General features: G+C 48.5%; 1 protein-coding gene across 1 annotated transcript; it reads left to right on the top strand.

Moving 5' to 3' along the window:
- The first annotated feature begins 979 nt into the window (after positions 1-979).
- Positions 980-26,354, top strand: GLTP (glycolipid transfer protein). Its single transcript, XM_061602420.1, has 5 exons — positions 980-1,439; positions 20,099-20,160; positions 21,265-21,398; positions 23,093-23,243; positions 25,362-26,354. Exons 1-5 carry the CDS (start codon positions 1,214-1,216, stop codon positions 25,542-25,544), a joined length of 756 nt encoding a protein of 251 aa, XP_061458404.1. The 5' UTR covers positions 980-1,213; the 3' UTR covers positions 25,545-26,354.
- Positions 26,355-27,146: the final 792 nt, after the last annotated feature.

Genomic DNA, 27,146 nt, shown 5'->3' with positions numbered 1-27,146 from the left:
AACAATGAATTGCCATTCTTTGACGCATCTGGGTTTAGAAAGAAGGTTCTGGGGCTGAGCAGGAACAGTCCACCAGCTGAGTTCCCTGGACAATAAGTCTCACTGATACCGTGAATGGTTCTTCTTCTCTGGAGAGCGGTCCAGAAATGTTTCAGAGGCATCCGCTAGCAGCCATGGGGCCCTCACGCCATTCACAGTCTTGGGGGGGGGCTCCCCTCTTCAGACAAGAATGTGCAATTCTTCAAAGTGTGGCAAGTCGGCTCCTCTACCACATTTGTCTGCATCTGTGTTGAAATTGCTTTTTAAGATGCTTTTGAAGCTTTTAAAGCGTAGTGGAAGGTGTTGGACGACGACCTGGGAGACCTGGGTTCAAATCTCCACACAGCCACAAAGCTCACTGGGTGACTTTGGGCCAGTCACTGCCTCTCAGCCTCAGAGGAAGTCAATGGTGAACCACCTCTGAATACCGCTTACCATGAAAACCCTGTTCATAGGGTCACCATGAGTCAGAATAGACTTGAAGGCAGGCCATTTCCATTTTTTCAAAACTTTCCACCCCCCCAAAGTTGTTTTTAAAGAGGTTTTGTTTTAATATATTTTAAAGTCTGTTTTTTAAGATGTTTTAGAGTGTTTTTAGTGTTTTTGTTTGCTGCCCTGGGGCTCCTGCTGGGAGGAAAGGCAGGATATAAATTTAATAAATAAAATAAATAATTTGAGGGGTGCCCCCTGTTCCCTCTGTGGATTGTGGCCCCCAGCTTCTGCCCCGCAGTCCTGCTCCTATGTCAGCACCACCAAGCATGGAGCCTTCTCCACGTCGGCCCCGAAGCACGTCCCGCTGGGCTCGACGGGGACCTTCCACCTGACATCGAAGGCAACGTGCATAGGAATCATTCGGCAGCGGGGCGGGGACTCTGCGGTGCTCCCTCCCCGAGGTTCCCGGGTCCTGTCGGCCATGGGAGGGCCGCAGGCTCCCCCCACCCCCGGGTTACCGCCCGGACACGTTTACTCAGGAGTAAATCGCGTGTCCTTAGCCGAAGTGGCTTCCAAGCTGGCATCCCCCGGATCGGGGCTGCTGACATCTGGAACAGAAGGAGTGGGGGGAGTTGGCGAAGGATAGGCGCTCTGCACATTCTCCAGGGAACGGCGGGTCCCGGGGCGGTGCTGCCTGCCTGCGGGAGGCGGGTAGCTCCACCCTCGGCGGGCCGGGCCGGCGATGGGCCGAGCTCCACCCCAGCAAGCGACTCCTTCCTGCCGTGCGCCAGGCCTGCCTGCTCGTTCCTGCCTTCGTGCGCGGCGCGCTCCAGCTCGAGCTCCCAGTCCTTCTCCCGCGGGCGCCATGGCACTGCTCCTGGAGTACGAGTTCAAGTCGCTGCCGGCCGACAAGCAGATCGACACGGAGCCCTTCCTGCAGGCCGTGGCGCACCTGCCGCCTTTCTTCGGTGAGTGCTCCCGCACGGATTCCTCCCTCTTGTAGCGCGAGCCCCGGCAGGTTGGCTCGGGAGTAAGCCCCGGGGTGCCGCAAGAGCGTGGGGCTTCCTTACCCCGGGGGCATTTGCGGGCCGCCTCCTCCGGGGTAGCTGCCCCGGTCGGTTGAGCTTCCAGCTCGCCTCCTTTTCGGGCTCGCGCGCCACCGTGGGAACTTCTTGGCCGGCTGGAAGCAACTTCTGGGCGAGGGTACCAAAGGTTGAAACGTTCAGCCTCCGCTGTGTGGCTTTGGGAGCAAAGGATGCTCCTAGTCCAGCCTTCTGGCCACGATGACTCGTAAAAGCGCCCTGCTTATTTCAAGGAGGGCTCCTTACTGGCATTGCAGAGGTAGCTCTACTCACCGACCCACCCCTAGTCTCTGATGTTATTTGTTAGGCTTTTAGACTACCCTTCATCCAAACAGGGTCTCAGGACTGTTTACAGATACTATTTAAAACACGTTAAATACAACCTACCACCAATAAAACACATTAAATGAAATAAAAAGATTCAGGAAAAACTTCCTAACTGTTAGAGCCGTAAGACAATGGAACCAATTACCTAGAGAGCTATTCTGCTCTCCGACACTGGAGGCCTTCAAGAGGCAGCTAGTCAGCCATCTGTCGGGAATGTTTTGATTTGGATTCCTGCATTGGGGGGGTGGACTTGATGGCCTTATAGGCCCCTTCCAACTCTACTATTCTATGATTCTATAAATAGCATTCAAAAAAAATTTTTTAAAGCCTTCAGGGTCTTGTCTCAGAAGTTGGTTCTTCTGAGTTCACTGGAGATTAATTCCAAGTAAGTGTGCATGATAGGACAGCAGCCTAAAAAGTGATTGGTTTCCCCCTGGGACCTTCCGTGCTTTCTTCTTCCATTTTCTTTGCTCCCACACCTAAGTCTTACAACAACCCTGTCAGGTACGGTGCACTATTTCCCCCATTATGCAGAGGGGTGGGTGAGGCGGACAGAGTGTATGATTGCCACCATCCCCCCCAGCAGGCTCATGGCAGCAGGGGGGATGGTTTCCTAGCCTAACTGTACCTATATCTAACACCTCTCCACAACACAGCCTGGCCAAGGGGAGGGTGTTCAAAAACTGGACCCCCCATGGCACTGTGTGAGGCCGCCATGTTCAGAGGCAGCATCACTGCGCCAGTTACTGGGGCAAAGGGGAGGGGCAAAACATTTGTGCCCTGCTTGGTGGGCTTCTCAAAACATCTGGTTGGCCACTGTTGAGAGGTGATTGCTGGGGCATACGGCGGACCCTTTGGCCTGATCCAGCAAAGCCATTCTGATGTCCTTTGAATAAATTATGCTAAATCAGGGGCGGAGACCCTGCGGTCCTCCTGGTCTTGCTGGGCTCCAACTCCCGTCAGCCTGAGTCCAGCACGACCAAAGGCCAGGGTTGATGGGCGCTGGAGTCCGGCAGCATCTGCAGAGCCACAGGTTGCCCATCCCTGGGCGAAATGGATCTTCCACGTATGGAAGCAGTCTATCTCTGGAGTGCCAGGTGGTGTGGATGCAAAAGAAAGTGCTCTTCCTCCCACGCGCTGCTTGTGTGACTTTTCCAGGGGCATCTGCTGTTTTGGCCTGATATAGCAAAGCGGTTCTTCAGTTCTCATTAACTCAGCCCACGTATTGTATGGCGCAGGAAAGGTCGTTCACCAGTTGAACTTTATTTGGGGGGTGAGGATGAGCCATAGCGCAGTGACAGAGCATCTGCAGAAGGTCTCAGGTTAAATCCCTGGGACCTTCTCCAGATAGGGCCAGGAGACACCTTGGACTGAATTCTTGGAGAGCCGCGGCCTGTCGGTGTTGTTGGACTGCAACTCCGATCATCCCTGACCCTGACCGTTGGCTAAGCTGGCCCGGGCTGATGGGAGTTGTAGTCCAGCAACATCTGGAGGGCTCAAGGCTGAAGAACAGTTGACAGTACTGAGTTAATGGACCAAGTGCCTGACTCCATGTGTAACGCATCTTTCTCTGTCCTGTGCATGTGGCATCCGACAGCGCTGCACCCTCCTGGTCAGGCCAGTGAAGGCGACATATTCTCAACCTCTTCTAAATCAACAGTATTACAAGAAGGTCTCTTGCCCCACAGCATCTTTGGAGCCCTTGAACGCAGAGCCATTAGCAGTTTCCCTCTCTTCCTCAGTTTCCCACCTGCAAAGAAGTGAAGGGCCGCAGCTCAGTGGTAGAGCATCCACCTTGTGTGCAGAAGGCCCCAAGGTCAGTCCCCCATGGCATCTCCAGGTAGGGCTGGGAGAGACTCCTGTGTGGAACCTTGGAGAGCTGCTGCCAGTCAGTATAGACATCACTAAGCTAGATTGGTCTGACTCAGCATAAAGCAGCTTCCTAAGTTCGTAAGAAATGGCTTTATTTCGGCAGAGTGGTTGTGAGGACAAAGGCCATCTGCCGGAGCCCTGGTGCAAAGTTGTTGTTGTTGTGATGTGCCTTCAAGTTGATTTTGACTTATGACAACTCTATGAATCAGCGACCTCCAATAGCATCTGTCATGAACCACCCTGTTCAGATCTTGTAAATTCAGGTCTGTGGCTTCTTTTATGGAATCAATTCATCTCTTTTTTGGCCTTCCTCTTTTTCTACTTCCTTCTGTTTTTTTCCAGCATTATTAGTGGATAATGTCTTCTCACGATGTGTCCAAAGTGTGATAACCTCATCTTGAGGGCACCAGGCTGGCAAAGACTGCTGTTAATGAATGGCTGCTGGAGTCTGGGCGATCTATCCTGAGGTTTCCACCTCTCTCTTCATGCAGTCCGTCTTTTATCATGCAGAGCACCTGCAAAGGTGTAGTAGGAAGAGGGTTCCTGTGGGAGGAGAGCGCCCCTGTCACTTGGGTTACCTAATCACCCACCTGCCCTTCACCCTGCAGGCACGTGTGGCCAGCTCTGAGAAGCAGCTGGGAGGGGCAGCTTTCCTTCCAAAAGCAGAGGGTTGCTCTTGGCAGTGCTGAGTTTTCAGTTACAGCCTCTCTTTCTCCACCCCAAGTGAAGCAGCATTTTTAAATGCAGCTGAAGAAATGAACCTAAGAAGAGCCCTGCTGGATCAGAGCAAGTGCCAGTCTCGTCCAGCACCTCTTCTCACACTGATCAGGTGTGAGAAGCCCACAAGCAGGACCCGAGCGCAACCTCAACTCTCCCCTCTTTTGATTCCTAGCAACTGGAGTTCAGAGGCATCTGCCTCCGAAAGTGGAGGGAGCACATAGTCATCAGGGCTCATAGCCATTGGTAGCCTTACCCTCTGTGAATTTGTCTAATCCTCTTTAAAACCATTCAAGTTTGTGGCCGTGTCACAGCAAGTTCCATAGTTTTAAGATTCTCCTGTTTGAGGAAGTTTTTCCTTTGGCCTGTCCTGAATCTTCCGACACTAAGCATCCTCGGATGACCCCAGTGGGTTTTCGTGTGTTGAGAAATACTTCTCTCTGCCTACTTTCTCCACAAATGCGGGTATTAAATTTTCTTTGCAAGGCATTTATGCTTCTAGCTCTCTCAGGGGCTGGCTGCATCCTTCCAGACCAAGGAAAGATGTTCTGAACATGCTCAAAGAGGGATTCCAAATACTGCATGAACTCTGCGATCAGCCATTTAAATTCCCACCCCCAGCACCAACTTGGGCACGTTGAATTTGGCTGCTTTGCTTTTTTGTTTGTTTGTTCCCTGTTGCCTTCTGTTTGGCCATTAGGTGCCCCCTCCCCCCCAGTCAGAGGAATAGCTCAACCTGTTGATAACCAGCATAATTCTTTGAATATGCTGTATTTTATTTTACTGTCGTCTTGCTTGTTTTATTTGCATTGGTTTTAAACTGACCATCTGTATAGATTGTATTTTTTATTTGTTACTACATTTATATCCCCTTTTCTTCCAAGGAGCTCAAGGTGGTGTACATGTTTTTCCCCATCTCTCTGTTATCCTCACAACAACCTTTTAAAGTAGGTCAGGACGAGAGAGAGTGTGACTGGCCCAATGAGCTTCATGGCCAAGTGGACACTAACCACTGCCTCATGTGGCCAGTAAGCAATAAAGTCCCATCTCTTCAAGACTGGTTTAGAGGGAAATAGTGTACTTCTGGGCATGTGCAGAGTATATTTCTTTTATTACTCTTAACTCTTGGCACCTGGATGTCTTTATCTTCCACTGTTCCATAGGGGATTGGTGGGTGGGTGTCTGTTGTTTTGGGGGTTTATTTGTCTTCAGGAAGAGAGCCAGTGTGGTGTAGTGGTTAGAGTGTTGGACTGTGACCTGGGAGGCCAAGGTTCGAATCCCTGCACAGCCTTGAAGCTCCCTGGGTGATCTTGGGCCAGTCACTGCCTCTCAGCTTCAGAGGAAGGCGATGGTAAACCCCTTCTGAATACTGCTTACCATGAAAACCCTGTTCATAGGGTCTCTTCAAGTCAGTATCGACTTGAAGGCAGTCCATTGTCTTCAGGAGATGTTGCGGCAGCCCCTTTGATAGGGGTTTTTCTAAGGAAAATCTCCATGGGGGAGCCGGTGAATAAACTGAGCTGTTAAGCAAATGTTTGCCAACGGAGGAGTTCAGCTTTTGTCCTGCCTGGCTGCATTTCTTGCTACAAGTGATCAAAATGCATCGTGTAAGAAAAGTGATTGCTGGCTTGTCAAAAAAGGAGCACACTTTCATACTGGATGTAACTGGAACTCTTTGCTCCCCTGCACACCTTGGGCGAATTATGTTTTATGCTGTGCCTTCTCACTGTACCAGCCTCAGGGTATCTGCTAAGCTGAGCTGTCAATCATTTTTTAAAACAAGACTCTTGCATTCATGAGAGCCAGAACACATACAGGACTTAATCTGAGCAGGAATCACTCTTGGGATCAGTTTAGAATGTTGGGTCTCAGTAACAGCAAAGCAGAGTTCTTCTTACATGTTCAACATGTATTCCCATGCCCACTGAGTAACTCTAGCCCATCCCCACTCACCCTCACCTGAGCTTATTTATTTATTTAGAGCCAAAAAGGCTCTCAGCACAGCTAATGTGTGATCAATTAAAACAAGAGAGTCTTTGGCATGCAGGCTTATAATCTAAAAGACATGACACAAAAGGAAAAACGGATAGACAAGGGAAGAGGAAAAAACCAGACTCGAGTGCCCAATTCTTCAAGAGAAATTAGTAGTTCGTATAATGACCAACTGTTAAGAAAACAGTTTTAGGAGTTCAGTGCAAGGACTTAAAACTTTGGATAGTAGCAGCCTGTCGAAATCGGATTACTTTGGGGAAGGAGCTCTGTCGAACTAGCAGAATCTAGGGGGCTGCAACAGCCATGATAGCTGAATGGAGCCTGTATATTTGGAAGGCAGTATCCTTTTGATTATCGGGTGCTGTGTTATGTTATGTTATGTTTTATTTCTAGGCCGCCTTTCGGCCAAATAGGCCCCCAAGGCGGCTTACACACAAATAAAAATACAAATACAAAATGCAAATAAAAACTACAATTTACAAAAAAAAAATCAAACTAACGAAGTCCTAACATCTCTAAACAAACAGGAGCAGCAAACCAAAAGCATTAATCTTCCTGGTAAAGGGCAGTCCCCAGAAAAATGTCACTAAGAGCAGGGGTGGGGGGCAAAGCAAGTGGAAATGCTTGCCCCTTGATGGTCCCAGCACAGTCCCATCCCTGCAGCAGCACATCTCAGTCTGCAGCTCTTCCTGATAAGGCCCACGCAGAGGGGTGGGGCAAGGAAGATGGAAATGCTTGCCCCTTGATGGTCCCAGCACAGTCCCATGCCTGCAGCAGCACATCTCAGTCTGCAGCTCTTGCTGATAAGGCCCACGCAGAGGGGTGGGGCAAGGCAGATGGAAATGCTTGCCCCTTGATGGTCCCAGCACAGTCCCATCCCTGCAGCAGCACATCTCAGTCTGCAGCTCTTCCTGATAAGGCCCACGCAGAGGGGTGGGGCAAGGCAGATGGAAATGCTTGCCCCTTGATGGTCCCAGCACAGTCTCATCCCTGCAGCAGCACATCTCAGTCTGCAGCTCTTCCTGATAAGGCCCACGCAGAGGGGTGGGGCAAGGCAGATGGACTGAGATCTGTATGAGGGGGTGGCGTCTGCTGCATCGTGTCTTGGATTCCATTTTGTGGGGTTGTATCTGATCTGGTGGCAAGGGAGGAAGTGGCTGAGGCAAGAAGCCACCTTGTCAGAGCATGGCTCTGCCCAGCCCTCTGGGGTGGATGAGTGACGGGCTCTTCCTTTTTCTCAATGCCCAGGAGTCTTGGGCAAGGGCTCCTGAAAAGGTGCTGCAACCTCTAAGAGAGATCCAGCATGGCAAACTAGCGATTTATTTTTACTCTCCATCTGCCCAACAACTGTGCAGCTTCTTCCTTTGGGAGCTTTGTCAAAACTTGAAGCATTTTGCCAAAGGGTGGTTAAGGGGAGGAGATTTTTCAGTTTGGGTTGATCTGTTGCTAATTTATCTTGCAATAAAGCACTTCTTGAAAAATGCATGCAAAGAAGGTACATTACAACAATTTAAAATACTACATTAAAAACAGTTTAAAAGTAATTACAATCACAAGTATAGAGTGGGTCCAAAAATATGTATCTTGGGTGTCAAAGGCCAGGATAAAAAGGTGCGTTTTCAGCGTATGCGAAAATCTGTATAGTGAAGGTGCCAGACTCTCACCTGTGGGGAGGGAGTTGCTCAACAGCGTTCCTCCTCACAACGGGCAATCCTGCTAAGCAGGACTGTTCCCATCCTTGTAGGTGGGGAAATTTAACTTGGGTTACTTTGAGGCAGCCTCCAGTGTACATGATGGTGGTTGAAATGTTAACTTTTGAAGGCATTCCCGTGAACAAGAGGTGCTGTCAGCACTGGGTGTGTTCTTCCGGTTCTGCGCTCTCTGCAGAACCTGAAAAGTGGGTAATGTTTGTTGACATCATGCACAGCTGCCGCAGAATCCTCTTCTGCTCTGATGTAATTTTGGACTCCTAGTAGCGCAATGTTTTAGACATGTATTTTAAAAAATTACAAGTCACTTTTCAGAAATGCAAAGTGGATCACCTAATTCAGTCTGATTCCAGCCTTGTGCCCTATGGTTGTTCTGGAGGACAACTCCCATCAGCCCAGGCAGCACACATGTAAAGAGTGTGTTCACCACAATTAACAAAAATTGAGGAGTATCTTTTTCTGGAAATTTTGAGTGGGATTCAAACATATCCCAGAACAAGGCTGAATCTTGCCTTTCCCTGCCTCCACCAGATAGGTGTCTGCTTTAGAGTCCACCAGTGGCTGCAAACACGAATTTTCGGAATTCTCCTGTGGTTTGTGGCAAAGCCTTTCCTGGCCTCTCTTTCCCAACAGTGGGAAAAGTTGGATAATCAGACACGGCCGTGTAAGAGTGGCAGTCATTTTTGGTTCGTTCTGCTTGCTCCGGTGACTCCTTTTGCAACCTGGCAAGAGTCTAGATTGCATCACATTGAGGAGGTTAAATCCACCTGGTATGCTGTCCATCCGGCTTGATGCAGCACCTGAAAATCCTGCTGTTCAGGTTCAGACCCGTACTCTTTGACACCTTTGGGTCTGTCTGTGGGATACGGTTGGCCAGGCCTGAGGGTGGCGATGAGAAGGGATCTGCCTTTGGGCCCGGTTGGCCAGTGATCCTTGCTAGACTTCTCGCCTTCCCGAGCAGTGAGTACTGTAATTGGACTTGCTGGTTTGAGAAAACAAAGTTCACAGGCCTAGGCTCACTGCACACCTCTGATTGCTCTGCAGATGCCTTTATTCCGTATTGTACTTTAATTTGGAGTGCGTCAGTGGATTGTTGGTGAGGCTGATGAGCCTTAGGGGGCCTTTTGCAGCCCTGCACCTGTTGCCTTAGTCACACTGATGAGACCTGCAGGGGCTGTCAAGGGATGAACGATTGCTCAGTGGAAGAGCTCCTGCCCTCATGCAGAAGGCCCTACATTCAATCTCTGACATTTCTAGATGGAAGGATCAGGTAGCAGGTGATAGGGAATATTTCTTTCTCCCCTGGACATGGGCTGCCTGTTAATATAGACACTATCGGACTAATGGCCCATCATCTGACCTGGGGTAAGGCGGCTTCCTACATCCTTGCCTAAAATTGGGCATTTGACCGATAAAAAGAAAGGTTATGCAATTAACAGTCAAATAATGAACACAGTTTTTAAAAAGTATATGTTAAGAACAAGAAGAATCATCAACAGTTTTTACGCTGCAGCGGGTTGTGGGGTTTCTTTTCTGTTATGGTTATATGATAAGTTATTGTAAACTAGACTGGAAATTGCAAAAACGTTTTGTGCTTATTATAAGGACAAAAGCAAATTAGTTGTGCTATTTTGAAATAATGAAATTAATTTTAAAAAAAATTGCAATGATTTTATAACTTTGTAACCATGCTAGGTAAGAGGGGTCTCTTTATAAATGTAAATGATTGAAAGTCTCTGACTTTTCACCCTGAAACATCAGAGTCAGTCTAGAACACTGTAGATTTCAGTGAGATTGTCTTCTGAGTAGATGCCTGCACAGGACTGCAGTGCAAATCTGGTAACTTTTCTGTCTCCAGCAACAAAATTTGTAGCACCATCCTAAGCATGTCTACTCAGAAGTTAGTCTTCTTGCATTTAATGAGACTTACTCCCAGGTAAGGAGGAGGACTGTATTTCAGTGGTAGAGTAACTGTTTTTCATGCAAAAAGGTCCCAGGTTCAATCTGTGGCAACTCCAAGGTAGGATGGGAAAAAACTGTACCTGAGATCCTGGAGAGCTGCTGCCACTCAGTGTAGACCATAGACCAACTGTCTGACTTGGTGTGAGGTAGCTTCCTCTATAAATGTGTATGCTTACCCTTGGGTTGGCGTGCATAGGATTGCCCTATGCAGAAAATGCTGTTAAAATAATGTCCTTTGCCACTGCTGACTGTGTTGCTGTTTTGGAGAAAGAAGCAAAGGGGTCTTGGTTCTGCTGCAAGAGGGCCAATACTAGCAAAGGTGCACCGCCATGAGAAAATAAGGTGAGCTGCAATTTACTCCGCGTCATTCGTGGCTACATGGAATAGTTGATTGTGGTCGATGGACTGGTCAGCTGACCATCTTTGACCTCTACTCCTGTGTCACGTGATCCTGCAAATGTCTCCCACCTTTGGCTGGAAAAGAACAGGCGGTTTGCTTATGTTTTCTGGGTGGGTTGTTGAAGCTTACTAGAGATTAGTAACGTGATTTCTTTGGCGGAGTTTTCCCAAGTGGGGCAAAACCAGTGCTGTGGTACCCCAGGAAGGGAGTGCCACTGCAGTACTAATAATTTTTAAAAAGCCTCCTCTAGGTTGCTCTTCTCAGATGTGGCCACCAAGTTTTTGCTCACAAGCGTAAGAGTGGTCTTGCTGGGGCAGATGGTGGCTTGGCGGTGAGGCTGAGGGCAGCAGGGGATTGGGTGGGGGTACAACATTTTCTCTCTCTGGGTGTCCTTTTTGTTTACTTCCCGGAGACTTTCATAGAAGGATGAGCATTCACAAGAGTGGCACCCTCCCTTTTCTGGCTGAAGCGGTACACTCTGGGTCTGCCCCCACATTATGCTGTGGGTAGGCCAGGCCCAAGAGAGTGGAATGGGGGGTGCGTCTTGCTAGCCTTTGGGTAGCTCTATTAAGTGTTGTGGATGGTGAGGCAGCTAGTAAACTTGCCTACAGGCAGATATTGTGTGGCTTGAACTGGAAAAACAAGAATGTTTGGGCTGTTATTGTATCTGGATGGGGAGAGGCTGTTGGGAGGATTGCACTGAAGAGCTAAAAGCTTAGGGGCTGTGTTAGAAAGTTGTGAGGACTGTGCGTCTCCCCTCATCTCGCCTTCCTGGGACTTTGAATCCCCTGTAGGCCCCCAGGATGGCCATAATTCAGTGGTAGAGCGCCTGCTTTGAGTGCAGAATGTCCCCAGTTCATTCCCGTCATCTTCAGTTTGGGCTAGGGAAGGCTCCTGTCTGAAACCCCCTAGAGCTCCTGCCACGCTGGGCTGGGCAACAGTCTGACTCAGTACAAGGCAACTTCCTGTGTTTCTATTTAAATCAGCCCTTTATATTCAGAACCTCCCCTCGCTGGATCGTCACCTTGCAGTGGTGAGTGGGCTTGCGTGTTCCAATGAACCCTGTGAGTGATGCCGCCGGGAGTCATGTACTCCCAGCAGGGTCACCCATGGCAGTAAGGTCGAGGGAGAGGAACCAGACAAAGAACGATCCAAGAAAGTCCTCAACGGCAGAAGAGGCGGAGGATAACAATGTGTACGTTACAATGGCTGTGAAGGCGGATGAAGGCTGCAGCAGATAAAAGACTTCCAATCGTCGTGGTATCCATGCCATTGGATCAAAGCCTTTTTCTGTCAAGATTGTGTGTTGATGGTCATGCGCCAATCTCCCCACATAAAACAAATTCATGCACAGGCATCTTCCAAGCAAATCCATCTGGAAACCGATGTCCTCACTGTGGGAGGCTGTGTGGATCCAGAATTGGCCTCCACAGTCACTTATGGACCCACCGTTAAAGACCTTATCTTGGAAGACAATCTTGTTTGGCCACGAGTGATCGCCAATGATTCAGAACCCTGAGGACTAGAATCTCCCTTTATTTTTAGGGAAAAGGCTGCAGCTGAAGTGGCAGATATAATCACCTGCTGTGTGTGCATGCAGAATATCTTGGATTCACTCCCTTTTGTCTCCAAGCAGCACTGAGAAAGACTGCTGCCTGAAGCCATGGATAGTGCCGCCCTAGGCTCCTGCTGGGATGAAGGGCGGGATATAAATCAAATAATAAATAAATAAAATAAATAGTCACTGCCAGTCAGTGTAGGAGTAGAGACACAATCCCTGTTCTGCCAGTTCCAGTGCGTCTCCATCTCTCTCTTCTGAAAACGGGCACACGATAATGCTAGTCAAACCCCGCCCCCTTTTTACTGGTGGAAGCAGCTCGAGTGCATTTTCTAAAAAAAAAATCAGCTTCAAAAAGATTTCACAACTGATCAGCAGGTCAATCCGTTCCCCTTCCAGGTGTGGTCGGTGGAAATGCTTCGCTCTGGCGACTAGTGTGTTCACAGCCTAGATCAGGGATGGGTAGCTTGTGGCCCTCCAGATGTTGGGCTCCAGCTTGCATCGGCCCCAGCGAGGATGGCCAGCATCTGGAGGACCACCAGCTCCTCATTCCTGGTACAGACAGTCTGGGCTAGATGAACCGCTGGTCTGGTTTGGTGAAAGGCAGGCAGCTTTCTGTGTTCCTAAGCCGCCTCTCCACCGCTTCATGTGGATTTTTGCATCAGGCTCGTGAAAGAACTCGCTGTTACAGTGCTCCCATTTTCCAGACATTTGGCTAAGTCTGAGGGTAGTAGCTCTGTGGGGAAAGTGGGAGCCGCCAGGATCAGTGCATGGTTGGGAGGGGGCAGGACTAGGCAAGCCCTAACCCAGGCTGCCCCCCACCCCAGGCTTGCTCCGTAGCTGCTCTGCTCTTACCTGTGGGGTGCAAATGGAGAATCTTGCTTGCTCTAACCTCTTCTGATGTTGCAGCACAAAACCAGGAATACTTCATGCAATCTGTTTCTTTACCTTTTTGCTCAAATCCTCATTGTGCACCTGATGTATTTTTGCCGCCCTGGGCTCCTGATGGGAGGAAGGGCGGGATATAAATCAAATTTATTTATTTATTTAGTTAAACTTTTATACTGCCCATAGCAAGCTCTCTGGGCGGTGTACATAAGATAAAAACACTTACAAACAATTTAAAACCAGCGATCATCCAATTATAACAAGGTGTGTCGTATGACTGTCTGTTAAAACATTAAATACAAATAATAAACTATTAAAAAATATTAAAAATATTAAAATGCCTGGGCAAAGAGGAAGGTTTTCACCTGGCGCCAAAAAGATAGTAATGTAGGCGCCAGGCGAACCTCGTCAGGAAGGGTGTTCCATAGTTCAGGGGCCACCACCGAGAAGGCCCTCTTTCTTGTAGTCGCCTTCCGGGCGTCTCTCTGAGTAGGCACCCGGAGGAGGGCCTTTGATGTTGAGTGCAGTGTACGGGTAGGTTCATATCGGGAGAGACGTTTCATCAGGTATTGCGGGCCCGTGCCGTGTAAGGCTTTATAGGTTAAAACCAGCACCTTGAATTGGGCCCGGAAACATATAGGCAGCCAGTGCAAGTGGGCCAGGATCGGTGTTATATGTTCTGACCTCTTGGTCCCAGTTATTAGTCTGGCTGCTGCATTCTGCACGAGCTGCAGTTTCCGAACCGTCTTCAAGGGCAGCCCCACGTATAGTGCATTGCAGTAGTCTAATTTCGAGGTTACCAGAGCATGAACAACTGAAGCAAGATGTTCCCTGTCCAGATATGGGCGTAGCTGGGCCACCAGTCTAAGTTGGTAAAAAGCACTCCGTGCCACTGAGGCCACCTGCGCCTCAAGTGACAAGGACGGGTCCAAAAGGACTCCCAAGCTGCCCACCTGCTCCTTCAGGGGGAGTGTAATCTCATCCAGAACAGGTCGAACATCCAACTGGTCAGGGGATCCATTTACTAACAGCATCTCAGTCTTGTCTGGATTGAGCTTCAATTTGTTTGCTCTCATCCAGTCCATTATCACGGCCAAGCATCGGTTTAGCACCTTCACGGCCTCACCTGAAGAAGATGAAAAGGAGAAGTAGAGCTGTGTATCATCAGCGTACTGATGAGAACGCACCCCAAAACTCCTGATGACCGCACCCAGCGGCTTCATATAGATGTTAAAGAGCATGGGGGACAAGACTGATCCCTGCGGAACTCCATATTGGAGCGCCCAGGGCATCGAGTAGTGCTCCCCAAGCACAACTTTCTGAAGACGATCTGTCAGATAGGAGCAGAACCACTGCCAAGCAGTACCTCCAACTCCCAAATCCGCCAGCCTCCCCAGAAGGATACCATGGTCGATGGTATCAAAAGCCGCAGAGAGATCAAGGAGAATCAACAGGGTTACACTCCCTCTGTCTTTCTCCCGACAAAGGTCATCATACAGGGCGACCAAGGTCGTCTCTGTGCCAAAACCGGGCCTGAAACCCGATTGAAATGGATCTAGATAATCGGTCTCATCCAAGAGAGCCTGGAGCTGGGATGCAACCACCCTTTCCAGAACCTTGCCCAGGAATGGCACATTCGCTACCGGCATATAGTTATTCAAATTTTCTGGGTCCAGGGAGGATTTCTTCAAAAGTGGTCTTACCACCGCCGCCTTAAGGCGGTTCGGGACCACTCCCTCATATAGTGAGGCGTTAATCACTTCCCTGGCCCAGCCGGCAGTGCCATCCCTACTAGCTTTTATCAGCCAAGAGGGGCAAGGATCCAGTATAGAAGTGGTCGCATGCACCTGTCCAAGCACCTTGTCCACGTGCTCAAGCTGCACCAATTGAAACTCATCCAACAAAACATGACCAGACTGTGCTCCGGAAACCTCGTTTGAATCAACTGCTGTAACATTGGAGTCTAAGTCCTGACGGATGCAAGAAATTTTATTCTGAAAGTACTTGGCAAATTTGTCGCAGCGTGCTTTCGATGGTTCAGTCACGTCCCTAGGGCCAGAATGTAAAAGCCCCTTTACAGTTCGAAAAAGCTCCGCCGGACGGGAGATAGAAGATTGAATAGAGGCAGTGATGTGTTGTTCCTTCGTTGCCTGCACTGCCCCAAAATACGTCTTATTATAGGCCCTCACCAGTGCCGAGTTGCATTCGTCAGGAGTCCGCCTCCATCTGCACTCAAGCCGTCTCCTGTCTTGTTTCATCGCCCTCAGCTCCGGAGTATACCATGGAGCTGTATGAGCTCTACAGAGGAGAGGGCGCACAGGAGCGATCATGTCAGCTGCCCGGGTCATCTCTGCATTCCACAGATTGACCAGGGTGTCGACAGGAGCGCCAGCCTTATCAGCCGGGAAACTCCCCAGAGCTGTTTGGAAACTATCAGGATCCAGCAGCCTCCAGGGGCGGACCATCTTAATAGGTCCCCCACCCTTGCAGAGGGGAAAAGTCGTCGCGAGTCTAAACCTCAACAGGCAGTGATCTGTCCATGACAAAGGAGCTGATGTAAGGCTCCCTACATACAGATCACTATCATCATGTCCCGTAGCAAAAATCAGGTCCAGAGTGTGTCCTGCCACATGGGTTGGGCCGGTGGTATATTGGGACAGCCCCATGGTTGTCATGGAAACCATGAAGTCCTGAGCCGCCCCAGATAAGATGGCCTCGGCATGAATGTTGACATCGCCCAGCACCAGTAGTCTAGGTGATCTCAGCAAAACCTCCGAGACCACCTCAGTCAGCTCAGTCAGGGAGTCTGTTAGGCAGCAGGGTGGGTGGTACACTAACAGAATCCCTAGTCTGTCCCTCTGGCCCAACTCAAGATGCAAACACTCAAGGCCAGTAGTTACATGGACATGGTGCCTGAAGAGGGGGATAGAACTCTTATGGGGATAGAACTCTTATAGACCACAGCAACCCCCCGTCCCCGGCCCTCAGATCTACCGTGATGCTGTACTGAGTACCCCGGTGGGCACAACTGGGAGAGACTAACTCCTCCCTGCTCACCCACCCAGGTCTCAGTTATGCATGCTAGATCAGCTGCCTCATCTACAATTAAATTGCGGATGAGGGCGGTCTTATTGTGTACCGATCTAGCATTAAAAAGCAGCATCCGGAGATCAGAGAGCTGGCTGATAGGACATCCCACATACCTGTGGATGCGTGGAAGACCGGAACATGGCACAGCCGTCTGTTGCCTGGGCCGCGTTCCCCTCACCTGGCCTGTCTTCCACACAACATGATATCTCCCTCTACCCGTCACTACGCCTATTGGGGCCCCTACAAATTCCTCCTGACTATAATTCCTCTCTGCCAGGCACATAATATAAAACGTCAACCACACACACTTACAACATACACCAAACATCACACAGACACTCACCACGTACACACCCACTATCCAGCAAATAGAAGCAACCAAAAACCAACCCGCAATTAATAAAGTCCTTGGTGATGGAAAGATGTCTCAGATAGCGTCGTCTCAGCTATCCCTTACACCATCAGGGATAGCCCCAACCAATGTCCATCAACGAGTAAACACGGTAACAGGCAGCTCGTAAGTCCGAATTCACGCCAGCCAGCTTCCCCCGCCGCCGCCGGCCACGCTCCAAGCCTGGCACCCACTCGATGTTCTCACCACCGTCAGACTAATGCTCCTCCAGACTCACCGCGTCAAGCCCAGAGGCAAGAGAAACAAGCCTCCTTCACTTCCTCGGCGTCATCCGCCGAGTGTCCTCCTCTGCCTCTGCGGCGCTGCCACCACCGCCAGGCCAGGCTTTCTACAGCTGCCGCCGCCGGGTCGTGCTCCAAACCTGGCACCCTTCGGTCCTCTCACCACCGTCAGGCCGATGCTCCTCCCGACTCTCCGTGCCAGCAAGCCTCCACTACATTCCTTCACTCCCTCGACGCCGGGCGTCTTCCTCCTCGGAATAATAAATAAATAAATAAATGATGTATTTTGACACCAGAAGGCAGACAGCGTACCCTGCTTCTCTCAACTATTAAGGTGCCGTGATTCTGCTTATGAACATTAAGCCCAAAAATGTGGCTTGAGAACATCAGAAGTCTCATACTGGATCAGACCAAAGTCTGTCTAGCCCTGTCTTCTTTACAGCAACCTTCACCAACCTGGTGCCCTCCAGACGTTTTGGTCCTGACAATTGGCCATGCTGGCTGGTGTTGGTGGGAGTTGGAGGCCAAAACCTCCGGAGGATGCCAGGCTGATGAAGGGTGCTTTATAGGCGTCCCAGCCATCGGCAGGCGATAGGCAGTCCATCAGAAACAGGCTGGACACTGATTGTCCCACCCATTGTAATTAATTGGATGCTAGATGGCAAATCCTTGAGCGCTAAATGGAAGACTTTGGGTGCTTCTTTACAGGGCTGAGAGCCAGTGTGGCGTAGTGGTTAGACTACGACCTGGGAGACCAGGGTTTCAATCCCCACACAGCCATGCAGCTCGCTGGGCGGCCTTGGGCCAGTCACTGCCTCTCAGCCTCAGAGGAAGGCAATGGTAAACCCCCTCTGAATATCACTCACCATGAAAACCCTATTCCTAGGGTCGCCATAAGTCGGGATCGACTTGAAGGCAGTCTGTGTCTATTTCAAGCATGATTGCACGGGAGTAAATCCCATTGAACTCAATAAGTATGCAAATGATCAAACCTGCCCTCCCCTCCTCCACCCTCCCATCACCTGCCTTTTCTCCTTTCCTTCACCCCTCCCTCCTCCTCCCCATCCCCATCCAATCCCCTCCTTCCCCCTCCTGCACCCCCTCCCCTCTGCCCTCTCCCCTCCCCATCCTCCTCCCCCATGGTCAGTTTTACCTATCATAGGACTATGACCTGGGAGACCTGGGTTCAAATCCCCACACAGCCACAAAGCTCACTGGGCGGCCTTGGGCCAGTCACTGCCTCTCAGCCTCAGAGGGAGGCAATGGGAACCCCCCTCTGAATACCGCTTACTGTGAAAACCCTGTTCGTAGGGTCGCCATAATTCGGAATCGACTTGAAGGCAGTCCGTTTCCATTTTTCTTTCCAGGCCTTAAGGCAGGAATGGGGAAATCTGTGGCCCTTCAGATTTTGTCGGACATCAACTCCTATCAGCCCTAGCTAGCATGGCCAATGGGGGTTGTAGTCTAGCAACATCTGGAAGGGCAGAGGTGCCCTTCTCCCGCATTAATGGTGGTAGCGATGATCCCTCTGAGATTCTCCATCCTTGCATTGCATCAAGAGACATCCCCCTCTGACCAGTTCCATCAAGCCAGTAATTGTTCTCAGTAGACAATAGGCTTATTCTGTTCCAGCCTTCACAGTATTAGCTATTATGTTAGGAAATGCATTATACAAGCTCTCCGTGTACACACACACACACACACACACGAGTCCGATCAACTGTACAAAGGCTGCTTTAAGAGCCAAACTGCTTCTTAGGGGTATGTTTCTAAATTAACTTGGCATCTAGCAAAACATTTCTGTCCCCAAAACTCTGTAAGGACCTGCTTGCTTCATAAACTGGTGTGAGCTATGAAGTAGTCACAGGACTGGGGGAAGCCCGGGAACTCTTTGCAAGTGGGGGCTAATCAATGTGAACATTTTCCTGAAGTTTTCCAAGGCCTTTCTGTTAGGTTGTGAATTTAATGGGTGGGGTTAAACAGGTGTAGGGTGTGGGTGCTTCTAACTTTACAACATTTGTATGCTTCCCTTCTTCCAAAAAGGTCAGGTTGGCACATGTAGGATTTTCCTTTCTTATTATCCCTGGGACACCCCTGCAGTGTAGGTTAGGCTGCGAGAAAACTGATTGGCCCAAGGTCACCAGTGAGGCTTTGATGTTGAGGAGGAGCATTTGAACCCAGTTTCCCCACAGTTCAGCTCCAGCATTCTGCTCATCCTACCTCACAACTCTGGCTCTGATATTCATGGTTATTTGCCCCAGCTCCTAATTAAGATGCAAATCCAGAAACTGAAATAAGTGACATTAATGAAAGACCTTCCTCTTGCCATCCAGGAGGGAAGTTCCTACAGCAGTGCTGAGCGACCAGTGGCCCTCCCAGGTGCTCTTGGACTCCCAACTCCCATCAGCCTCTGCGCAGGCACGGCCAGTTGTCAGGCATGATGAGAGCTGTAATCCAGCAACGACTGGAGGGGTACAGGTACCCCCATCCTTGCCCTACAGCATGCCCCAAACAGTGAGCAAGGGGCAAACAAGAATTCAAGAAGTTGAAGGGGGTCTTGTTGGCCATCTAGTCCACCCACACCCTGCTTGATGCAGGAATCAAGAGCAAGAGCATCCCCAACAGGTGCTGGTCCATCCTCTGCTTGAAGATTTCCCACCCAGTAGTAGAGTGGCAAATTCAGAAATGCAGGGCCCGGTCATCACACTCTTTCACAGCAATGCCCCTTTTCCATTTTCCCTCGTTCTTCCTTGCTCTCCCTGTCATCTTGGGAGTCCATGCTCCACTAGAACAGACATCCCCAGGAGCCAATCAGCATGAAAGGGGAGGCTGTGTGTGTTAGCTACTGCGAAGAGTCTTCTCAGTAGCTGACTCACCTCCTTTCACTCTGATTGGTTCCAATCAGCACGAAAGGACAAGGACTCTTCTCAGTGGCCAACACGTTCCCCTGTCATGCTGACTGGCTCATACATAGCCACCTTGCCGGAACGCTGCTCCCAAAAAAGTAACAGGTCTATGATCCCTGTTTCCACCCCTTCAGGTAATTAGTTCCATTGATAAGCCACTCTTGCCATTTTTCGTAATGTTCAACCAAAATCTCCCCTTCCTGTGCCTTAATCCCTTTGGATTTAGTCCTGCTCTCTGGGGCAGCAGGGGACAAGATTTTGCCCCCTATTTGCCATTTGGGCCTGTGAAGGGTGCTCTCATGTCCCCCCCTTTCTCTAGGCTAAATACCTACACTCAGCCAGTGCTGGGTCACGTGCCTCGTGTAGTCAGGGTGGTTCTTCCTATGGAAACAGTTCTGTTTCTGCCAGCCAGGTTTTAAGCAGGAGTCTCACGTCAGGCTGGAATTCATCTCTGGGCTTTATTAACCCAAGATTGTTCCTTTTCCTTATAGATTGCCTGGGGGCCCCAATTGTTTATGCTCCAGTCAAAGCTGACCTATCTGGGAACATTAAGGTAAGGGAGATCGAGAGTCTTTGGGAGATGATGGCTAGTTGGTAATGCTGCCGGGGGGGGGGGGGTGTTATCAGCCAAGCGTTGGGAGGGAGCAAGTGCAGAAGTGGCAGGACCACACCTCAGTAGCTGAGCACCTGTTCTGCATGCAGAAGGTCACAGGTTCTGTCCCTGGCACCTCACATAAGAAGAGCCTGCTGGATCAGGCCGGTGTCCCATCTAGTCCAGCATCCTGTTCTCACAGTGGCCAACCAGGTGCCCATTATGGGAAGTCCACATTCAGGACCTGAGCACAAGAGCAACCCTCCCCTCCTGTGCCTTCCGGCAACTGGGTTTCAGAAGTCTGCTCCCTCTGACTGTGGTGGCAGAGCACAGCCGTCATGGCTAGTAGCCGTGGATAGCCTTATCCAGTTAACAGGATTGAGCGGCTGCTAGGGATGGGTGAGAATTTCGATTTGGTTCGCATTTCAAGCAGAATTTATCAAATTCACAATTTCTGAAACAACATGAGAACCGAAACACAGCCATGCCTCGAAATTCACATTTATTGGAATTTTGGGATGCAGTTCGCCTGCTAAACAACATTTACAAAAATGCATATATTAGGGGAAAGTGTGCATAAAAATGAATGCATGAGTGAAAATAACAGGCAAAAAGGCATGAAATGATGAGAAGTGGCTTGCGAAGATGTGTCTCTCTGTCAAAACTGCCTACAAAAATGTGTTTATTTGGAGAAATTCGCACTAAAATGGTGGAAAATTTTCATGAGGATTCTTTTTTTAAAAAATTGCAGATTGCTGTAGAGATGTAGAGGACTGAATTTAACATTGGCAAAATGAGAAGCTGAGAGAACCGAAACAGCTCTTTCCATCCCTCGTGGCTACTGATGGGAAGCCCCCCCCCCTTTGCCAGAGAGCCTGGAGACCCTCTGCTGATCCAAGTAGTTAATACTCGGCGAGGTGGATAAACAGCCTCACCAGACAAGAAGCATCTGTCTTCCCCCTTTCCCCTCTGACCTCACAACAAAAGTTAGATGTAGAAGGGAGATTTGTCACCTATGCCTAGTTCTGTGCATGGTCGAATTAAGTCTGTTTGGTTCCATTTCAGAAAATACGAGCGGTTTACGAATCGAATCCAAGCAAGTTCAAGACCCTGCAGAACATATTGGAGGTGGAAAAGGAGATGTATGGATCCACCTGGCCAAAAGTTGGGGCAACCTTAGCTCTTATGTGGCTGAAAAGGTGAGGTGTGATCTGGGTTGGGGAGGGGGTTGCTTTGAGGCTTCCTTGGTGTCTGAGTGCTGATTGGCTGATATGATGATGATGTGTGACTCAACAACCTTTGCCAATCTGGCATCCTTCAGATGTTTTGAACTTCAACTCCCATCAGCCCCAGCTAGCAAAGCCATGTCAGGACCGGCACGATGTCGCTTGAGAAAATATAAAAGAAAATCATTATAAAATGCTTTATCAGTGGTACATGACACCACACAGATTGCAAAATATATAATTGGAAATGTTGGGAGATTTGGAGCAAATTTGGTGGATATGTCCATTAATCAAAAGATCATGGGGGAAAAGTCATTAAAAATTTAGTTGGTAACATGTTGCCTCCTGTCCTTAGACCCCTTGACCATTTTCTAAAGATATTTGGGTGAACAAGTTCAGCATAAAAAGTTAACATGGAATTTAATTGTTGCTGCTTGTATGTTAGTGGCACAAAAATGGAAAAAACAGGTCACCGTCACCTACAATAAAAGGATTAGCAAAACAGTAAAAGGATTAGCAAACATTTGGAAGGTAGCAGAGATGCCTAAGCTTACCGATCTTATTAGACTGAGAGATAGTAAACAAAAGATAATTTTTAAAAAAGATAACTTGTTTCCTTTATTTGAATTCATGAAGAACAGATACAGTATAAACATCGATGAATACAATAGTTTTTCTGTGTGGCAAATTAATAACAAGTAGTTATTGGATTATGATATTTATGATGGTATTTATAATTGTGTGGCACACATTTTTATTTTTATTTTTATTATTTATTAAATTTATATCCCGCCCTTCCTTCCAGAAGGAGCATATATATTTGATACTCTGTGATATATGTGTATGTTTATGCACTTCTTGTATTTTCTAAATCAAATCAAATAAATTTAAAAATCCGTTTCAACCCTCCCTACTTTTCCCAACACTCTGTGCATTTCTTCAGTGCTCCAGTACATCCTTTCTCGACCTGCTGGTCCCCAGATGTTGCCAGACTGCAATTCTCATCATTTCTGACCATTGGCCATGCTGGCTGGGGCTGATGGGAGTTGTAGTCCAACAACATCTGGGGACCCAAAGGTTGGGAAAAGCTGTGTGTAGGCTCAGCCCACATGTTTCTCTGCCCCACTCCCCAGCATGCAATCAGTTTAGTCTTTGTATCACAGAGCACTCCTGTGGTACTTAAGATTTGAATGAAAATAATCAAGTCTCTAGTCCTCTTTGAGAAGTAAGTACTAGGGACTTCTTTATCCCATTGTGAGAGAGATCAGAGAGGGGCTGCGCTTCATTCCAGCCAGGGCCTCAGGAGGATTCCATCTGCTCATTTTTTCCCCACGGGGAGGGAGCTGACTCGCTGTTGTTGCAAAATGTTTGTATGTATCTAGATTCTCAGCCGGGGTAGCCGGTCTGGTGCCATCCCAGCTTTTTTAGACTGCAGCTTGCATCAGCCTCAGCCAACGGTCAGGGACAATGGGAGTTGTAGACCACAATATCTGGAGGGCACCAGGCTGGCTACCCCTGTTTGAAGGGATGAAAGAGTAGGACAGGTCCTTTGGATGCTGAGTTTAACTCCAGTTTCTGGCCTGTGCTTCTGCTAGACACACACGTAGCCTTGATATGACCAAGTCAGTCCCGCCTTCTCACTCACGTGGCTGTTGTTTTTCTCACAGGGGTCTGAAGTTCATCCAGGTCCTGCTGCAGAGCCTTTGTGATGGCGAGAGGGATGAGGAGAACCCAAACCTCATCCGGATCAACGCCACCAAAGCCTACGAGTTGGCCCTGAGGAAGTACCATGGCTGGATGCTGCAGAAGCTTTTCCTGGTGAGTGCACAGTCTGCGAGAGCCACCCAGCTGAGCCAGCCTGATTCAAGGGGCTTGTGGGGCTCAGCAGCCCTGCACAGTGGCTGGTCGGATGCCTTGCAGGGCACTCATCAACTGGGCACGAGGGCTGGGCCTGTCACCTGGCTGTCCAGGTACGGAATGCTGCATCCAGCTCTGGGCACCTCATCTCCACAAGGACATTGCAGAGGTGGAAAGATGAGCAGGACAGAGCGACTCCCTTACAAGGAAAGGCTACGCAGCCTCTGGGGCTATTTGGTTTAGAAAGAAAAGTGCAGCCACACGCCCAAAGTTTAAACAGTGATGCATCCTGGCAGCAGACTCAGGGCAGACAAGGGAAAAGGCCTCTTCACACAGCACATAATTGACGTGTGGAGATTTGCTAGCCCAAAGACATAAGGAGAGCCCTCCTGGGTCAGGCCAGAGGCCCATCCACTCCAGCCTGCGGTTCTCACAGCAACCAACTGGATGCCCCAATGGGAAGCCTGTAAGGAAGACCCGAGTCAGGCAGCGTTTCCCCCATTCGTAAATCCCAGCGACTGGTATATTGAGGCATATTGCCTCTGACAGTGGAGGGGAAGATACAAGATTGATTGATTGATGATTGATTGTTTATTTATATGCCACCTTTCTCCAGCATGCTGTGCGCAACGTGGCTCACAACGAACATTCAAAATATCAGAATGCAAAGGGCTGGGGGTGCGGAGAGAAGCAAGCTTACAAAAGCCAACAATAAATTCAGATAAGACAAAAACCAACCATTTTTGTTGATGTAGAATAAATCATATTACAAACTGATAGCTAAATTGGATCACCATGGCAGTCAAGCAGCTCAGCCAACGCAATGCATCCGCTCCAGCTCCAGCATGCAGATGCATTTAAGCCATCATGGATAGCAGCCACTGATAGCTTTTATCCTCTGTGAAGTTGTCTAAACTTCAGAGGTGTCATCTGTCTAATATTTAAGGAGAGGGAATTCCAAAGCGGCGGTGCCACAACACTAAAGATCCGTTTCCTATGTTGTGCGGAACGGACCTCCTGATAAGATGGTATCTGCAGGAGGCCTCGCCTGCAGAGCACAGTGATTGGCTGGGTATATAAGGGGTAAGGCGATCTTTCAGGTCCCAAGCTGTATAGGGCTTTGTACACCAAAACCAGCACCTTGAACTTGGCTCGGCAGCTAATAGCAGCCAGTGCAATTCTTTCAGCAGCAGGATAACATGTTGGCAATACCCTGCCCCAGTGAGCAGTCACGCTGCCACAGTTTGCACCAGCTACAGCTTCCGGACCAATGTACATATCTAACCCTGAGCCTATTGTACATTTCAAAAGAATTCTACACTAAGGTAACTTCAATCATGCACCAGGGAAACAAGATGAATTCTGCAACGTACAGATTTTTTTAATATGTATCTGCATAATTCTGCTGGTCACTGAGAGGGGTAAATCAGTGCAAGACATTGAGGTGTAGCTTATAGAAATCCAGCTTATCCCCTCTCCCTCCTCACTTTTTGGCTGCTGAGATTTCACCCATTGTTGTATACGTGCTTTCAAGTCTACCTTGGAAGTTATAAGGGCTAGAAATTTTATTTCAACAAACAAACAAAAATGAGATTCTCACAATGTTAGATCTTATGCCCAGTATCAGTTTTGGTGCTTGCCAGTTAGAGAATTCAGGCAGTCAAAACATCCACTGGCACAGAGCTCTATAGATTTGCATATACTGAAATAAGAAATCATCTCCTGTTTCTTTTTCTTTTTATCATATATATAAATTAATTTCAGTAGACCATCCCCAAGGATGTGTTGGCATTCTCTCCTTGTTCCACAAAATTTATTTTCCACTACAGTTAATTGGAGGGGGGTAACGCCAAGAGGTTTTGCCACACTTTCCACAAGCTGACTGTGGGTTTGCATCTTACTGGGTGAAGTGAGGGAGGGTAGCCTTGTGCATTGGCCCTCTGGGGGAACAGGACAGAAGTAATTCATTCTGAACATGGGTGCAAAGCCAGAGAGTGGAATTTTTATTCTGGACCTAATTTAATCTGCAGTAATAGGAGATGCAATCTTGCTTCATATGGGCTTCTTCTCATCAATCAGGGCTCCTTGTATGCTCTTCCGTACAAATCGGATTTGCTGAAAGCCCTGGAAAAGGGCAAAGAGGTGAAAGAAGAGGAGACCTTACAGAAGATCCACCAGTTCCTCTCAAAAGTGACTCCCATCCTGGATACAATCTATGAAATGTACACAAAAATGAATGCTGAACTGAGCTACCAGGCTTGACCAAGCCGTCTCCCTTCTCTCCATCTTGGCCGAACGGGGAGGAGGCGCTCACTCCATCTCCTTTCAGCAAAGAAACTCCTGATCACTGTGAGCCCTCCACGGCTGGGTCTGAATCTAAGCTGCCTAGACTTAGAAATGTGTTTCTGCCAAAACTGAAGCAACAGAAGAACATTGTGATCATTTCTTGGATCTTCCTGAAACTTTTGTCCTGCCCGTTCAAGAGCCAGAGTTTAAGGAGGCTTTTAAAATCTTTATCTAAATGGATTTATTTATAACCAGTCTCAGGAAAAGAGGGGCACCTGGCAATAATGCTTAGCTATCTGGTACTGTATTCCATCAGACACACATGCACTATACGTCTCTTCTAACTTCTGTATATTTTTGAGTTGCCTGTATAGTTAGATGCCATGATGTGCAACAGGCTGTTTGTACCTGGGTGCTGAATTTTTGGTGTGCCGATTGCTGACTAGGTATATGGGAGCAAAGTCTCTGTGTGTGTGTGTTTTGCACAAAAAAACAAAACAAAACCAGCCTTCAGTGACCTTTCCTGAATGACATTTTTAACCTCATGGGAGTCAAACTATTTTTTCTCTCCTCTTCACAACTGTTTTCTTCAGGGATAACTCACTCTGGTTTAGAGCCACCTGTAATTTTTATCCCTTGTCATTGCTTCTTCAGAGATCTTGGTTTCTGAGGCACAAGAACCATTTTAGGCCTTAAGTGGATCACTACTCATCCAAGCCTTATTTTTATAGAGTAGCAATGGGGAAGATAAAAAAAATGAAATAAAGCCTGACCTGGGAAGATGTAGGTCTGTGTCTTGGAATTTATTTGGAGAATTGAGACTCCGTGTGAGTGTCTTTTGAAGACAATGGAAGGGGTTTGCAAGGGCCCATGCTATATAATTACCCCCGTCCTTGCACTCACATGTGCGTGCACACTCTTTCTCTTTTTCCATCCCAAAATTTATTGATAGTTTTCTGAAGGATTAGAAGGCTGTGTGTATGCTGCAGTTCCACAGGAGTGGAACATACCTGGAGAATGAAGTAGTGGGTACAGAACCTCAGTTTTCTTTTAAAAGAATAAGGTTCTAACCCGTTTGAAGATATGCTTGAAAAGATATGGGCCACATCTGGTGAATTCTTAGATGGCAAAAGGGGTGAGAGAACAACATGTCCAGTGGTTAGGAATTGGGCTTTATGATTTATTTATAAAACATAAATAAATAATATATTTTTTCTTGATATGCCACCCTTCCTCCAAAGGACTCCAGTGTAGCAAACATGTCGATACTAAAGCAATATTATTACAACGTCTAAAAACAGTTAAACACTCCTAAAAGCAATTGCCTACTTTCAAACTAATAATTCAGGGTTGGCAGGGGACCAGATTTTCAGTCGTCAAATGCCTGGGTAAACAGGAATGTTTTAAAATTTCTCCTAAAAGTTAATGATGAAGGAGACTGATGTATCTCACTTGGGAGGGCATTCCACAAATGGGGAACCACCACCAAGAAGGCCATGTCACTAGTCCCTGCCAACCCCCAGTGGTGGCATCACCCAGAGTCTCCCTGGCTGCTCATAGAGCCTGAGATGGTTTATA

This window comes from Rhineura floridana, chromosome 19 (genome assembly GCF_030035675.1).
Source record: "Rhineura floridana isolate rRhiFlo1 chromosome 19, rRhiFlo1.hap2, whole genome shotgun sequence".
NCBI lineage: Eukaryota > Metazoa > Chordata > Lepidosauria > Squamata > Rhineuridae > Rhineura > Rhineura floridana.
The sequence above is the reverse complement of the archived record's forward strand: the minus strand, read 5'-3'. Positions and strand labels throughout refer to the sequence as shown.

What these genes read in the sequence shown, in the direction of transcription:
- GLTP (XM_061602420.1), top strand. Translation starts at nt 1,214, where the DNA reads ATGGGCCGAGCTCCACCCCAGCAAGCGACTCCTTCCTGCCGTGCGCCA. An exon ending in GCTCTTATGTGGCTGAAAAG is followed by an intron (nt 21,399 to 23,092) that starts GTGAGGTGTGAT and finishes TTTTTCTCACAG; the next exon opens with GGGTCTGAAGTTCATCCAGG. An exon ending in TGCTGCAGAAGCTTTTCCTG is followed by an intron (nt 23,244 to 25,361) that starts GTGAGTGCACAG and finishes CTCATCAATCAG; the next exon opens with GGCTCCTTGTATGCTCTTCC.